Raw genomic sequence first — 16,642 nt, 5'->3', positions numbered from 1 at the left:
TCCCGAACGCCACAAACCTGGAAGTGATTGTTCCGGTTTGCAAATGTTCTTTTGGAACCCGAACGTCTGACGGGGCTTCCACGGCTTCTGATTGGCTGCAGGAGCTTCCTGTAGCCAATCAGAAGTCGCGTTTTGGTTTTCAAGTGTTTTGGAAGTCGAACGGACTTCCGGAACGGATTCCTTTCAGCTTCCAAGGTATGACTGTGTTATCTACACCAGCGGTTCCTGAAGGAAACCATGGAAGGTTGTAGATCGTACTGGAGGATGTTGAGATGAGCAGCCACCTGATACGCAGATGGTGGTCCTGTTGCCCAAGGAGATTTTGGGGCAGAGTTTGGACCATTATTTGCTGCTGGAGCTGCTTTTTAAAAAATTTATTTATTTATTTGGTTTTTCAGATTAAAATTTTACAATCACATATCCAACATACAACATAAAACCAAGATTCCAAAGAATCTCTTGGACTTACCTGCTCCCCTTTGTGGGTCCTATTGTTAATCATTTCCTCCTGCATCATTTACGATAATCCGAAACTTTTACCTCTCCGTTGTGTCCAAAATTCACCATTAAACCACAAGTGTTATTCCAATCCTACTAGTTTGCAATGGTTTTAGGACAAATTATAATTTCCCCCCTATTCCTTATTGAAATTTCTTGGTTTCTGATTCTTCCAGTCATTTTAGCCATTTTGGCATAGTCCATCAACTTGATCTGCAGGAGCTGCTTCCTAGTTGTGTACTGTTGTTGGTCAGTAGCCACTGCAGACAGGGGTGTGTATCTAGTGGGGTCAGGCCTCTCACAGTTCGGACAAGGCCGGTGCACCTTTTCCAGCCCAGGGGTTCATTCTCAAAACTTTCTCTCGCAAGGCAATGCCTGGCACTGTGCAGGTGAGGGCGTCCTGCAGATCCCGTCAGCAGCAGGGCCTTAAACGTGGTGGCACCGACCCTTTGGGATTCCCTCCCTGTTAATACCAGACAGGCAACACCTCTACTGTTCTTTTGACACCTGCTGAAGATCTTCCTCTCCCAACAAGCTTCTTAAGCAGAGCTCTTCATCCCAGTTTGGATCTGTATATTGGAATTGCGTTCCGAGTCTTTCGAAAGGTGTTCTTACCGCTTATGGTTTGACGCCCCACGCTCCTTTGGGGTTTAATAAATGAAATAAATTCCTTCTGTGCCCATGGTGGGCAGCTATAGGAGAAAAGTGGGCACAGCAATAGGTGGGGTGCCTGAGATTTCTCCAGCGGGCAACATGGGACTCTACCTTTGAAGGTGATTCAGAAACTACAACGAATTCAGAACACGGCTGCCAAACTTGTGACTGGGAGCGGCTGCCGGGACCATATATCCTAAAGGATCTTCACTGGCTCCCAGTACATTTCTGAGCACAATTCAAAGTGTTGGTGCTGACCTTGAAAGCCCTAAACGGCCTCGGCCCAGTATACCTGAAGGACCATCTCCACCTCCATCGTTCTGCCTGGACGCTGAGGTCCAGCACCTAGGGCCTTCTGGCGGTTCCCTCCCTGTGAGAAGCAAAGTTACAGGGAACCAGGCAGAGGGCCTTCTCGGTGGTGGCGCCCTCCCTGTGGAACTCCCTTCCACCAGATGTCAAGGAGATAAACAACTATCTGACTTTTAGAAGGCATCTGAAGGCAGCCCTGTATAGAGACATTCTTAATATTTGATGTTTTATTATTGTTTTGTACGTGTTGGAAGCTGCCCAGAGTGGCTGGGGCAACCCAGCTAGATGAGCGGGGAATAAATAATAGAATTGTTATTAGTTGCATCACTACATTCCAACCCTACAAAAGCCAGAGACTTCTAACACTGCCCCACCCCCACGAAAAAAATGCAATACCCTCCATCATCACAGTTTAAGGGCAGATTCCTGCCAGTCAAGCCCACTCAAGGCAGTAGTTGCAGAGGAGGCATGGCTGGTGTGGAAAAGTCCAGAGGCCCACATATTGGGTCGTGGTGGGTCGTGTTTGGCCCTCGGCCCTCCTGTTTCCCACCCTGGCTGATTTTGCAAGGCTGGGATCCACTGGATCCAGCAGAGAGGATGTAGCTGGGAACGGCAGGTGGCAACAAAGACTGCCTGGTCACGTTGGGCAGCCCGTTCCATAGCTGATCGCTCCCGGGTACATCTCTGGGCGTCCTGTTCCTTCGCCCACACTGCATAAGTATTGCATGCTGAGGGATCTGCAGCCCGCTTGTAATTCAATTCTCTTTTCCTTCGCTGCTGCTGCTTTGGAATTCCTCCCAGTGCACATTACGGGCTGCCGGGGTGCGGCTTTTGTGCTGGAGATCCAGAATCTCTCGCGTCTCTCCTCCCTTCCCTCCCTTCCCCGCTTCTTAAAAACTTCTCTCGGAATATTTACGAGGTGAAGGTTAAAGAGAAGCAGCGAGCGGACGTCTTCGCTCGTAGCTGAAGGATGGGTGTGGTTCTAGATAAACTGCATCGTGAGATCTCTCTCGTGGCTGTGCAGTCTTCTACCTCACCTGCGTGAACATAACCTTGTTTGTTGCCCAAACCCCCCCAAATAAAATAGGCTAGCCTTGCTCTGGTCTCGTGAGGGTGGCCTGCACTCTGCTTGCAAGGAGAGCCAGGAGGTTGCTTTGGGCGTAAATGGAGGTTCAGGCAGGAAGCCTACTTGATTATTTGTGCAAATGTATGGCCTGCTCCTAAGGGACAGGGGTGGCGCCGTGGGTTAAACCACAGAGCCTAGGACTTGCCGATCAGAAGGTCAGCGGTTCGAATCCCTGCGACGGGGTGAGCTCCCGTTGCTCGGTCCCTGCTCCTGCCAGCCTAGCAGTTCGAAAGCACATCAAAGTGCAAGTAGATAAATAGGTACCACTCTGGCGGGAAGGTAAATGGCATTTCCGTGCGCTGCTCTGGTTCACAAGAAGCAGCTTAGTCATGCTGGCCACATGACCCGGAAGCTGTACGCCGGCTCCCTTGGCCACTAAAGCAAGATGAGCGCCGCAACCCCAGAGTCAGTCACGACTGGACCTAATGGTCAGGGGACCCTTTACCTTTTACGGCCTGCTCCACCCCAGAAGCTATGGGCGAGAGTTTATTTTAATGTATTTTAATTTATTAGATCTATATGCCTCCCTTCATCAAAAGATTGCAAGGCGGTTCACAAGAGTAACATTAGGGAAATGCGAAATGAAAGTGTTGTATTAATATTGCTGCAAAGCGATTCGCATCTGTTTCTCAGTAATCCTTACAGAAGTGGGTTGTCTCTCTCTCTCTCTCCTGCCCCAAATCTCTTCCATATTGGATCACCTAGAAAAAACTGGCACTCTCAAAACGTTTTGGAGTACAACGGCTGTCAGGCTGGGGCTAATGACAGCTGTGGTCTGAAAGGTTTCTTATTATTTCGTTTTCCTATTTCTAGCCCATCTTTCTCCTTGAGGAGCTCGAGGTGGCCTCTGAAGTTCTTGTCCTCTCCCCCTTTTGTCCCCAGAAGAACCCTGCAAGGTAGACTAGGCTGGGAGACACTGGCCTCGTTAAGGCGTCATATTAAGCCCAGCCGTGGCTTAGACCGGGGTGTCTCCAGACCTGAGACCCACCTCTGATTCTCAAGCTGCGAAGGAGGCCCATGGGCTAAGTTTGCTAAGTAGGCATGGAATGGATGAGTGGGCATGGAATGGAGTATCCTGGGAAAAGCACATGGCTGTCAGGCAAATACCCCTGAAATGGAGCAGTCTTCATCACAGGCTGCTGGCATTAGATAAGCAGGAGCGAATGGTGGTTGTGGTGCTCAGAAAAATGGCGCTGCAGAAAATAAGGGCCTATAGAGATACTAGACGGCACCGCCAGCCTGTGACTGAGAGTCCATCCACATCCTTGAGGACTAGGAACATGACTGGTTTGAACCTCACATTTATTAATTTTGGTCGAGCCATTCGAAATAGAAACATACAGGTTCCACGGGGCCTGAAATGCATTTACCGTATTTATCGCCCTATAGGGCGCACCGGCCCATAGGGCGTGCCTAGTTTTCAGGGGGGAAATCAAGGGGGAAAATATTATCCCCCCCCTCCCACAAAAGCCCACAGAAGGAAGAAGGGACTGACTCGGCCAGTCAGTCCCTTCTCCCTCCTTGGGGAAAAGCCCCCAAGAGCGGCACGCCCTTTAAAGGCTGCACGGCTCCTTCGGGCTTTTCGACCCAGCTTGTGGGGCTGGCGGTGGGGGGAAGCGCTGCTTTCCCCCACCGCCAGCCTCAAAGAGCAGACTCTCCTGGCTTCAGCGAAAGCAACGCGAAGCCTCCGGAGCGCAAGCTTTGGAGGCTTCGCGTTGCTATCGCTGAAGCCAAGGAGCCTGCATTCACCCCATAGGACGCACACACATTTCCCCTTCATTTGTGGAGGGGAAAAAGCGCGTCCTATAGGATCCTGCGTTATCCCTGGTGGCGCAGATTTCTCAGAGGTGGCAATATTCCTGGGCATTGTGGAAATGAAACCTCAATGATTTTTCTGCCTTTCCCTGCATCTGCCTATAGATACTGCCCCCTTTCCCTTTTAATCCTTTACTGTCTTCCTGTACAAAAGAGATCATTTGATTACCTCCCTGATCAGCCACTGGCATGCTGATGGGCGCCTATTGTCTAGAAAACACAATTGCGTCTGGGAAAAAGGCTTATCCCTGAGCCTTTGTGATCAGTTGCTCCCTCCTTCGTTTCCTACACGCCTCCTTGCCTCTGCTCCAAACTTAGTGCTTCCTAGCGGCCATATAGTCAAAGCTATGGTTTTCCCAGTAGTGATGTATGGAAGCGAGAGCTGGACCATAAAGAAGGCTGATCGCCGAAGAATTGATGCTTTTGAATTATGGTGCTGGAGGAGACTCTTGAGAGTCCCATGGACTGCAAGAAGATCAAACCTATCCATTCTTAAGGAAATCATCCCTGAGTGCTCACTGGTAGGACAGATCGTGAAGCTGAGGCTCCAAGACTTTGGCCACTTCATGAGAAGAGAAGACTCCCTGGAAAAGACCCTGATGTTGGGAAAGATGGAGGGCACAAGGAGAAGGGGACGACAGAGGACGAGATGGTGGCACAGTGTTCTCGAAGCTACCAGCATGAGTTTGACCAAACTGCAGGAGGCAGTGGAAGACAGGAGTGCCTGGCGTGCTCTGGTCCAGGGGGTCACGAAGAGTCGGACACGACTAAACAACTAAACAACAACAGCAACAGCCATGGAAAAAAGGATTGGAATTTGGGGACTCTTACCTGCTACCCAGGGATGCGGGTGGCACTGTGGGTTGCTAGGTACCGCTCTGGCGGGAAGGTAAATGGTGTTTCCGTGCGCTGCTCTGGTTTGCCAGAAGCGGCTTAGTCATGCTGGCCGCATGACCCGGAAGCTGTACGCCGGCTCCCTCGGCCAGTAAAGCGAGATGAGCGCCACAACCCCAGAGTCGGCCACGACTGGACCTAATGGTCAGGGGTCCCTTTACCTTTACTTTACCTGTTACCCACCTGTGGCCTGAGTTTCCCTCCCTCCCTTCCTGCAGTTCATGGAATCGGTGGGATGTCTTGGTAGGTGGGATATTTTGGTGCCACCAATAGAATGCTGAGAAACAGTACAGTTTCTGTGAGGGAAGTGAAAGGTCAAGTTTGTGGAGAAGAGCTTCACGTGGGCTTAGATAAGAACGGCAACAGAAAGTATTGGAGTATGCAGAAATAGCAAGGCTAACTGGAAGAATCTGACAGCAGGACGATGAAAAATTCCAAAAAGAATGCTCCAAATATACTTAGAGAAAACTGTACATAAATAAAGACACAGGACTGAAATAAAACTCATAACGTTTATTGTAAACATTTGGTTAGACCACAAGATGTAATGCTGTAATATAATAAGGAATATATGTCCAAAGTATAATACAAAAAAAAATTATGGAATTATAGACATTGATAGAATGTATATGTAGTAATATACACGCTTAAGTAAGAGCAATGTAGAGAAGCCAGAAGAGGGGTGGAGGGAAGTTAATTCAGATAAGATACAGATTGAAAGGAGAATAATATTGTTAAGCTATATTGTGTTTAAGATATTTGGAAAAAATTAATAAAAATTATTAGGCGGGGGAGAGAGAAAGGACAGAGAAAGTCGCATTAGCAGGGATAGCTTCAGGAGTGAATCGATATCTGGCAAGCTCAAGGTGGCGATTTCTTTCCCCCACAACAAAAGTTTCTCAGAAGCCTGTGTTTTGTTTTGAGGGTTGGGGGAGAAGGGGTTGTGGCCGTCCTAAAGCAAACGGCCCTTTCCTTTTTCCCGCAGCTACTTCAATGAGAATCAGTATCCGGATGAGGCCAAGAGGGAAGAAATCGCAAATGCCTGTAATGCGGTGATTCAGAAACCAGGTAGGGAAATAGGGGTTTGTGTGTCTGCGTGTGGTTAACCCCCCCCAAATCCTCGGTACCCCGTGCGAAATATACGTTGATGCAGCTTGTTTTGGGGGGTTGTGTGTTTTTTAATCCAGGGAAGAAACTGTCCGACTTGGAGCGAGTCACTTCTCTCAAAGTGTACAACTGGTTCGCCAACCGAAGGAAGGAAATCAAGAGGAGAGCTAACATTGGTAATGTATCACAAGCGCCTTAAGCAGCTGCCCACGAGTAATAATAATAATAATAATAATAATAATAATAATTTATTATTTATACCCCACCCATCTGGCTGGGCTTCCCAGTCACTGTGGGCGGCTTCCAACAAAATATTAAAATACCGTAATGCATCCAACATTAAAAACGTCCCTAAACAGGGCTGCCTTCAGATGTCTTCTAAAAGTTTGGTAGTTGTTTTTCTCTTTGACATCTGGTGGGAGGGCGTTCCACAGGGCGGGCGCCACCACTGAGAAGGCCCTGCACCTGGATCCGTGTAACTTGGCTTCTCGCAGTGAGGGAACCGCCAGAACGCCCTCAGCGCTGGACCTCAGTGTCTGGGCTGTTTAAAGATGGGATTTGATTTGGCTTCCTTTAGGGAGAGCGTGGAAGGGTCATGAGGAGATTTTGAACGTGGAATCTAGGGGGCTTGGTCAAAACAGATTGTTTGCCCCACTTCCCCTGCCCCATGGAGATGTTGTATAAGCTGAAGCTCAGGTGTCTCCAAAGTGGTTGGTGTTTGGAGACCTAAAGGCTTGAGAGCTTTCAAATTATGTGCTCCAGGAAAACTTCACCTTGCTCTTCCTCCTTTGAAAACATCCGTAGTGGCAGGCGAGATTCCTTCACCTGCAACCCGGAGGAGTGAGGGAGTGTTAGGTATTTATTATTATTAAGTTCATTAAAAATTATACAACTGTGGATTATTATTATTTTTTTAAAGCCCTCAAAGCGGTTTGCAAAAAAGGCAAAACAAGAAAACAATAACAAAAATGAACAGCAGTAATTGACAACTTTCAAAGAGTTCATCTAATAACAGCAGACTTAAAAGCAACTTAGAACTCACACCAGCGTTCTAGATACCTGGACAGGGTTGTCTAAACAAGAAAGTTTTTAGCAGGGGCTGAAAAGAGCTCAGCGAAGGCCTTGCCGGCCTGATCTCAAGTGGCAGGTAGTTCCGAAGTGTAGGCGCTGCCACACTAAACAATCAAGTCCTTGACAAATGCAGAACAGGCATTTTTGTGGCACCTTATAGCAATGCCAGTTCCACCAATTTTATGTGGTCAAGTGGCTACATGTGGGGGAAGGTGATCTCATAGGTAAGCGGATCCCATTTTCTAATGGCTTTAGGTACTGATATATAATTATACCTTGAACTTGAACTTAGGTATGTGAAACAGTGAGCTGTTGGTTCACTCGCGATGCCTGGCAGGCCTCTGAGTCCAAATATTTGTTTATTTCCCCCTTTTCCCCCTGACAGGGACTCAATGTAGCTTACAGATAAAATAAGAACCGTTAAAAACGTATGGGGAAAATCATTAAAAAAAACAATTAAAGGTTGATAGAATTAAAACCATATAAACTGTATATAAACTATATAAATATATATAGTATATTATCTTTATATAAACTCTCTATATAAACTACATATAAATATATATTAAAACATACAGAGTAGGCGCAGGTTGCATATGGATAAATATAATGATATTTGGAATCCATTTGTGAAAGGTATAATGTGAATAATTTTATTGGAACAATTGTATTAGTTATATATCCATACACTCTATTGTTTCAACATTTCGCTTTTTGCTTTTCTTTCACACTACTCCCTCCCTTTTCGTAAAAATATAAATATTGAAAAGCAAACGAATAATTACAGATAATTACAATAAAAACAGCCCCTTTTTCATTAAAGGCAGCTAGTTTTCAAAAGCCTGTCGGGATCGGAAGGTCTTCACCTGCCACTGGAAGGAGGAAGTCTAACTTCTCTAGGCAGGGAGTTCCAAAGTTCCCTGGGAGCACCGATAAGGCCCTCTCCCTCATCCATAACAAGCAAGCCAGAGTTGGTGGCGGGACTGAGAGAAGAGAGAAGGGAATCCCATAATGATTTCAGAGCCCAGGAAGGTTCGTATGAGGGAATACAGCCCTCCAGGTAGCTTGGACCTAAGCGGTGAAGGGCTTTCTAGTCTTCCCAAGGATCAGGCAGGTGACTGTGGGAAAACGGTCCCTGCAGGTAGGCTGTTTTGGAGCCTGCGGCCATTTTTGGCTGTGATATTGCGATATTGCTCCACTTAATCCCTCTGCAGGAACAAGATAAATGCCTTTAAATGCCCCTCCACACCATTCAGTTGGCATTCTGGGTATTTTACGCACCCTTCACTGCCACCAGAATTTTATCTCGCACCATCCGTTTTTAAAACGACGTGCTCAAAAGAGAAGCTCTTAAGCACAACGGCCGTTCATATAAAATGCACACTGGCTCAGTAACTCTAAGCGAAACCGTGGCTTAGCGTGACAGAACAGATGTGCAGGTGGTTTTGCTGACGCACTTCGCCGTGCTCAGGTTTGCCTTAATGTGCTGCCCAGACCCGTGTTCATAGTTTAGCTCTTCTCCAAACCATGGTTTCATGTGGCACAGAAGCAAAGTGCTCAGGGAAGAGGCATGAAGCAGCCGCAACCTTCACTCTGGAGAGCTCATTCACATTTCGCTCATTCTCATTGGTCCATTCGTTCACGGTAAGCCAGTGAACAAGGGCTGTACCAACTGTGTTTGTGCAGCTAATTCCAGAAATCAGTTTGCATTTGCTTGAGATTGCTCCAGAATGAATGAATTCCATAGAATAGTCCTTGCCATGCAAAGTTTCCCTTCTGTAACGCAAGCTTTTCCTCGGTGAATATATCCTGGTGCCTTGGCTTGGTCATAAAGGGTTTGAGGGAACCCCAGAGGACATCCAGTCCAACCCCGGCCCTCGGTGCTGCTGCAGCATCCAACCCCCTGCAGTGCATGATCTCAGTAAGCCCCCCCCCCCCCCAAGATGTAGAAATCTCTCTGGACTTTTGATCCTCTTCATGGCGGAGGAGGGAGGGAGGGAGGAAATGAAGGAGCTGCCTTATAAGACCATTGAGTTCATCTAGCTCAGTAATGATGTCAAGAATTTTCTAATCCCCACCTGGGGATGTCTTTGGGGATTAAATTTGGGACCACCTGCATGCAAACCAGATGTTCTGCCACTGGGCTATACAAGCTTTCCCCTAAGGAAGGAAGGAAATAGAACATGACATGGAAATCTTCCTTTTCTGCAATGAAGGGGACGCCTAGAGTTGGAGAGCCACCTCTGTTAGGAAAGGCAGAAGTGTTTGGGCCTTCTTAGGTTTGGTTTTGTTTTGTTTTGTTAAGATGGCAAGGTGCCCATTATCTGAGCAAAGACCCTAGCTCAGAACTGCTTCTGCGTTTTTGGGAAAATTGGTGTTCTTCAACCACATCAGCCCGCCCTTCCTGAACAGCCGAACAACACGCGTTAAGAGGGGCTTGCGCCGTACAGTGGTACCTCTGGATGCAAATGGGATCCGTTCCGGAGCCCCGTTCGCATCCTGAAGCAAACGCAACCTGCGTGTGCGCGGGTCGCGATTCGCCACTTCCATGCATGCGCGTGACGTCATTTTGAGCGTCTGCACCTGCGCGAGCGGTGAAACCCGGAAGTAACGCACTCCGTTACTTCCAGATCGCCGCGGAGCGCAACCCGAAAATGCTCAACCCGAAGCTACTTCAAGCCGAGGTATGACTGTATTGAAATGAAGATGAAAATGGGGCCCTTCCATGGTGTGCCTGTGTTGTAAGAACCATCAAGCCACAGTAGTAATAAATAAATCCGGGAACATTTGCAAGCATAAGGAAAGAGAGGGAGTGAGGGAGGGAATGTTGCTTTTTACCAATCAAGTCTAGTTTTCCACCCTTCTTGACTAAAGGGCCTTTTAGGTTTGAAGCCTGTTAGGTAGGGATTTTGTGTGTGTGTGTGCATTGCAATTCCACAACCATGTAGGAAAAAAGTGTGAAACTGGACGCATTATTTGGCTTCCTGAGAACTGCTGATCTCGTTTGAGAGGCGAGTCGCTAGCCCTTATGACTGAAAAGATAGCGCCTGCCGAAATCTCAGGAGTCGGAGAAGTGGCTGGATAAGATTACCAGTAGTAATTTTGCGCAATAGCAAAATAAAATTTAAAAATGCAGAATAAAACACTACGCAGATGAGCATGACACACCTGCAAACCAGGCAAGCTTGCCCAGTTTCTTGTTTTGCCGAATCTGGGTCGTCTCGGTTGCAGGAACTTTTAACTCCTTATTTATTTATTTATTTTTTTAGCGTGGGGTACACACAGCTCTGGTTGTCTTATTTGTGGTTCTTACAAGAAACAACGTGCCCCGTTTGTGTATGTGTGTGTAGGGGGGTCCCCATTCTTCATCTTCATCCTTGCCGGTAACCCTTGCAGCAGATAATTTAGGGATCCATTTGCTTTTTTCGAAGAAGCAGCAATCCTGGAGAGTCATGGCATAGATGTTCAAAGTCCCGGAGGCCACTCCAACAGTGATGACATAGACGGGAATGACTATTCGGAGCAGGTAAGTATCCGAGGCGAGCCAGGTGGCCCCCAACCCCGGGCAGCACGTCTCTCCCACCGGTGGCTGCTGATCCTCATTTGGGGTGGGTGGGTGGGAAGGTGGCGGCGGGGGGGGTGGTCCTGGCCTCCCTCCTCCGCTTCCCGATTAACCCTCCCAGCTTTTTTGTGCTCTGTCGCGCAACGGGGGAAAGGCGGGGAAAGCCCTCTCGCCGGACCAGCCTTCACCCACATGGATTTATTGTCACACAACAGGACACTTGGCAAGTGCGCAATGGGGAGGAGGAGGGCCGATGTTCAGAGGGAGGCAGAGAAGCAGAGAAGTTAGAAGAAGACAGGAGGATCTGCTCAAAACAAGCAAGTTAACGCTCCGTTTGCAAAAAAATAATAAATAAATACAAGGGCATGATTTGAGACTCCCAAATTCTGCACCGCCACGCATCGTAACCCTGTGGTCTTGTTTGCTCCCGTGTGCCCTTGTAACCAGAGCTGTGTGTATCCTACGAAAATCCATGCTTGTGTTACTGTGATATTTTTATTTATTTAAAAAAACAAAGAGGAAGAAAGGGAACAAATATTTCCAGCGCTTGTCGTTCTAGTCAGTGGGAGGGAGAAGCCTGGAAACAGCATTCAGTAAAGTTTCAGAAACCAGAGGGTTGTGCGCATGGTCGCGTTTTGGGCTGTTGTTTTTTCTCCGAACAGCCCATGGAGGGAAGGACGGGCCCCACCCGTTTGATTTGACAGAGTGACGGCCACTCTCTTGTTTCCCATCGCCAGGCAGCCATCCCCCTGCCCTCTAATTCCATTGGCTGCATAGCCCTGGCCTCTCCTCCGCCTCCCCCTGCTCCTTGCCAACGAATTACAAATTCCTCTGACGGCGCAAAACCTGGGAACAAAATCCGTCAGGACGCAATCCACGTCAAGGCACATGTATTTGCGTAATTCTCAAGGTGCGTTTCTGAGCGCCTAGGCTTTTGAACGGCACATTTGGTGTGGAACACACAGCCCTGCTTATAGCACAAAAATATACAAAGTTGTTTCTCCCTCCCCTATTTCCCCTCCCAGCGCAAGGAATGCAAAGAGATACATGCATGCTCCTCTCCCCCAGGAATGAATGCATTGATCGCGACTTAGTAGTATGGAAGCTCGATGCGCAATAAGGGAACCCCTTTCAGTCCACCTGCTCACGATGTTCTGTGGGGTGACCAAAGGCTATTCAGTCCATGGCTAAAGAATCATAGAATTGTAGAGGTGGAAGGGACCCCAAGGGCCATCTAGTCCAACCCCCTTAAAATGCAGGAATCTCAACCAAAGCATCCCTGACAGTTGGCCAACCAACCTCTGCTTAAAAACCTCCAAGGATGGAGAGTCCACAGTCTCCCGAGGGAGACCATTGCACTGTCAAACGGCTGTTACCGACAGAAAGTTCTTCCTAAAGTTTTGTCGGAATCTCCTTTCTTGAAGCCATTGGTTCGAGTCCTCCCCTCCGGAGCAGGGGGAAACCAGCTTGTTCCCTCTTCCATGGGCCTTCGGATCTTTGAAGATGCCCACCATTTCTCCTCTCACTCTCCTCCGGGTTTAATATCCCCAATGCCTTCCGCCACTCCGCATCAGGCTTGGTGTCCTCACCCTTGGTCGGTCTCGGTCGCCCTTCTCCGCACACCTTCCCGAAAGCGTAGAGGGGCCAGGAATCAGCTGCTCCTTCGCCCCCATGCACGATTGCAGCCCCTTCCATCTTCCTCTGCCCTGTGCTGAAGAAAGACTTCAGAATTCTCAGCGTACGTGGCTCCCGCAATTCCCCACTTCTCTCACTGGGCAAATAAAGAGCATTGCCAGTTCCCTCTTACTCGGGAGTCTGTCCTGGCGGAGCTTTTCACGGGCTCCACTATTATGCAAGGCTTTTCTCCAGCTGTGGGATTAAAGGGACCCCTGACCATTAGGTCCAGTCGTGGCCGACTCTGGGGTTGGGCGCTCATCTTGCTTTATTGGCCGAGGGAGCCGGCGTACAGCTTCCGGGTCATGTGGCCAGCATGACTGAGCCGCTTCTGGCGAACCAGAGCAGTGCATGGAAACGCTGTTTACCTTCCTGCCGGAGCGGTACCTATTTATCTACTTGCACTTTGAACTGCTAGGTTGGCAGGAGCAGGGACCGAGCAACGGGAGCTCACCCCGTCGCGGGGATTCGAACCGCCGACCTTCTGATCGGCAAGTCCTAGGCTCTGTGGTTGAACCCACAGCGTCACCCGCGTCCCTTAGCTCTGGGATTAGGTGGTCTGTAAAACTAACTGCATGATTCAGTGACCCCGGGCCTTCAGTCTGTGACTGTGAGCCTTTGGAACTGGGGTCAGCATTGGCGAAGAGGCCACTAGATTGCTTTGCTGCACATGTATTTAAGTTGATAATTCCTCGCTGAGCTTACCGCAAGCTGCCCAGGGCTTTGCCATATTTCCAGGTTGCCCAGTAGGCCCCTTCCCACCGCTGTATAAACTGACCACCAATTGTAGGGTTGGAAAGGGATCTTGAGGATCACCTTCCTGACGCCCTGCAAGGCAGGAATTTGCAGCTGTCCCAGACAGGGATCAAACCTGCAACCTTGACATTATCAGCACCATGCTGGAACCAACTGAGCTACCCTGGCAGTGAAAGCTTTCTGCTATGGGGGTCCTTTAACTTAAGGCTTCCGGGCGCCTTTTTTAGTAGAAACCCACCAGAGGCACCAAGATGGAGGCTCTCAAGCCTTGGATGATGATGATGATATTAAATTTCTATACCTCCATTCACCCATAGATCTCAGGGCGGTTCACAACATAAAAATACAAGGTGGAAAAACACAAAATGCATAATAAAAACAAGAACAAAGCAAAAACAAGAACAAATACCTCCCCTCGCCCTAAAAACATTTAAAAGCGGAATAGGATGTTAACCTGGCTGCACACGAACATTTTTGACTGGCGCCTAAAGGCATATAATGAAGGCGCCATATTTCGCCGTGGTAACTTTTAGTTGAAAAAGTTACTCAAAAGTTTTAAGAAGTAACGCAAAAGAATATACAGCTGGACTGGGGGAATAGTTTTTCTTCTAAATTCTTTCTTCGCTGAGGGAGGTGATAATCTGAACTTTTGTACCTTTTTCCTTGAAAAGAGAAGCTTTCTCTGCAGTTTAAAAATGCTTTCTTGGGTGTGTTATATTCGACATTCTGTTCAGATTTTCCACGCCCCAACTCATCTGGGAATCTTGTATGAAGGGCAATCAAAAGGTAGCAAAATGATCCCATGCATGTCCTATTTTCCAGCTGTGTTTTTAGTTTTCTTATTGTTGTTGTGGATCATTTTTTAAATGGTGTTCTGATTTAGTTGTGCGCTGCCCTGGGCTGCCGTTTTGGAGAGAGGAATGACACAGAAATGAAAGAATAACTAGGTAGTGCTTCAAGTTTCCTCCGAGGCTCTTTACAAATATGAAGGCGACGATTTTAATTTTTCGTCTGTATTTTTTTGCTGAAAAGAATGTCATTGTGCAGATAAAAAGAACCCAATACAGTGCATTGAATCTCGCCATGCTTATTTACAGGGACGTTAAAGGCCGGAACATTTTAATCTCACATCACGTGCATGTTCCAGCACCTATGTGCATTCACTGCTTTCTCAGGTGTGAACCCCCCCCCCCCGCAAATTACTTCCTTAGAAAAAGCAGAAGCTGCTTCGTCTCCTCTTTGTTAAGGTTATTTTTGTGTTTTTTAAATAAAGCCATGGATATGATTGTCTTTAGATCAGCTTTCCTAGCCTGGCACTCCAGACTACACAATTTGGACTACAGTTCCCATCAGCCCCAGCCAGCCTAGCTGCACTCCCATTGGCCACAGAATCCTTTCTGTTGTGCTGCCTGGGGCTGATGGGAACTGTAGTGCAAAGCAGCTGGAGGGCAGCTTGGGCAAAATAATAATAATAATAATAATTATTATTATTATTATTATTATTATTATTATTATTATTATTATTATTATTTAATTATTTATACCCTGCCCATCTGGCTGGGTTTTCCCAGCCGCTCTGGACAACCTCCAACAGAATATTAATAATAAATTTTAAAAACTGATAAAACATCAAACATTTAAAACTTTCCTAAGCAAGGCTGCCTTCAGATGTCTTCTAAAAGTCAGATAGTTCTTTATTTCCTTGACGTCTGTTGGGAGGGCGTTCCACAGGGCAGGCGCCACTACTGAGAAGGCCCTCTGCCTGGTTCCCTGTAACCTCACTTCTCGCAGGGAGGGAACCATCAGAAGGCCCTCAGAGCTGGACCTCAGTGTCCGGGCAGAACGATGGGGGTGGTGACGCTCCTTCAGGTATACTGTTTAGGGCTTTCAAGGTCAGCACCAACACTTTGAATTGTGCTCGGAAACGTACTGGGAGCCAATGTAGGTCTTTCAAGACCGGTGTTATGTGGTCTCGGCGGCCGCTCCCAGTCACCAGTCTAGCTGCCGCATTCTGGATTAGTTGCAGTTTCCGGGTCACCTTCAAAGGTAGCCCCACGTAGAGCGCATTGCAGTAGTCCAAGCGGGAGATAACCAGAGCATGCACCACTCTGGCAAGACAGTCTGCTGGCAGATAGGGTCTCATCCTGCGTACCAGATGGAGCTGATAAACAGCTGCCCTGGACACAGATTTGACCTGTGCCTCCATGGGCAGCTGTGAGTCCAGAATGACTCCCAGGCTGCACACCTGGTATTTCAGGGCCACAGTTACCCCATTCAGGACCAGGGAGTCCTCCACACCTACCTGCCTTCTGTCCCCCAAGAACAGTACTTGAGTTATGTGGTTTAAGCCATTGGCATTTCACCATGTACACAAAGAAACACAGAACTGGCATGAATCAGAAAGTGCAGAGGCAGTGCCAGAAGCATTTAGAGCAGGGAGACTTGCTGAGATAGTTTCAATAGAGGAAAGAAACTGGCACTCCCCATGGATTGGTTTAAATTTTGTCTTGTCCTACCCTTCCCCCCCCCCAATGTATAATTATTTTAAATTTGTTGTTAGCCGCCCTGAGCCCGGTATTTGAACCAGAAAGGGCGGGGTATAAATAAAATTATTATTATTATTATTATTATTATTATTATTATTATTAGTATTATTATTTGCTGTGTCCTAAGAACTAAGCACACAGCATGTAGCATTATTTAAATTTTCTCCCCCCCTCACATCAAGGCATTCGAGTTAAATTAGGCTGAGAGCTGAGGACTTGTGTCAGTCATACAGGGAGCTTCCTGGCCTCAGTGAGGACTTGAACCTTGAATATATACAATAAAAACACAGCTCCTGCTTTCCTACCTCCCACTGAACTTGTCTGCTGGGATGGGTTTATGATCCAAATAAATAAGGAAATAATATCCTCCCCTTCTCTCTTGATGCAGTTATAAGCATTACAAATCATAATGCCACCTTGACTTGTATTTTGCCCCAAAGCTGCAGAAATAATTTTTCAGAGCTGCTCAATGTTGCTATCCCCCCAAAATACATTTCTTCCCGTATTATCCGCCCCCCTCCCATTTTCTTCCTGAGAACAGGTTGAAGCGTAATGTTTTATTTTGATTTGCAAGTGTACTCAGATGCCAATGTAGATGTGTGTCTTGAGCTGTGAGCGACACATGGATAA

At 47.6% G+C, this 16,642-nt stretch overlaps 1 protein-coding gene and 1 long non-coding RNA gene across 9 annotated transcripts in view; both read left to right on the top strand.

Annotated features, from left to right (window-relative positions):
• LOC310758799 overlaps positions 1-16,642 on the top strand; it is a 155,413-nt gene that overhangs the window by 119,346 nt on the left and 19,425 nt on the right. The gene's annotated exons all lie outside the window — the stretch shown is intronic.
• The window catches only part of HMBOX1 (homeobox containing 1), a 123,431-nt gene that overhangs the window by 102,286 nt on the left and 4,503 nt on the right, over positions 1-16,642 (top strand). For 2 of the 8 annotated variants that reach the window (XM_083605371.1, XM_083605370.1), the window contains exons 7-10: positions 6,282-6,364; positions 6,484-6,579; positions 10,906-11,000; positions 11,252-11,353. In XM_083605371.1, coding sequence (XP_083461497.1) covers positions 6,282-6,364; positions 6,484-6,579; positions 10,906-11,000; positions 11,252-11,353 — 376 coding nt within the window. Of the gene's footprint in view, positions 1-6,281; positions 6,365-6,483; positions 6,580-10,905; positions 11,001-11,251; positions 12,911-16,642 lie in introns of those variants that run through there. The other 6 variants (XM_083605373.1, XM_083605372.1, XM_083605377.1 and 3 more) reach the window with 6 other exon arrangements.

Source organism: Podarcis filfolensis, assembly GCF_964270895.1.
Source record: "Podarcis filfolensis genome assembly, chromosome: 3".
Taxonomy (NCBI): domain Eukaryota; kingdom Metazoa; phylum Chordata; class Lepidosauria; order Squamata; family Lacertidae; genus Podarcis; species Podarcis filfolensis.
Note: the sequence above shows the minus strand (reverse complement) of the source record. Positions and strands in the feature narration are given on the sequence as shown.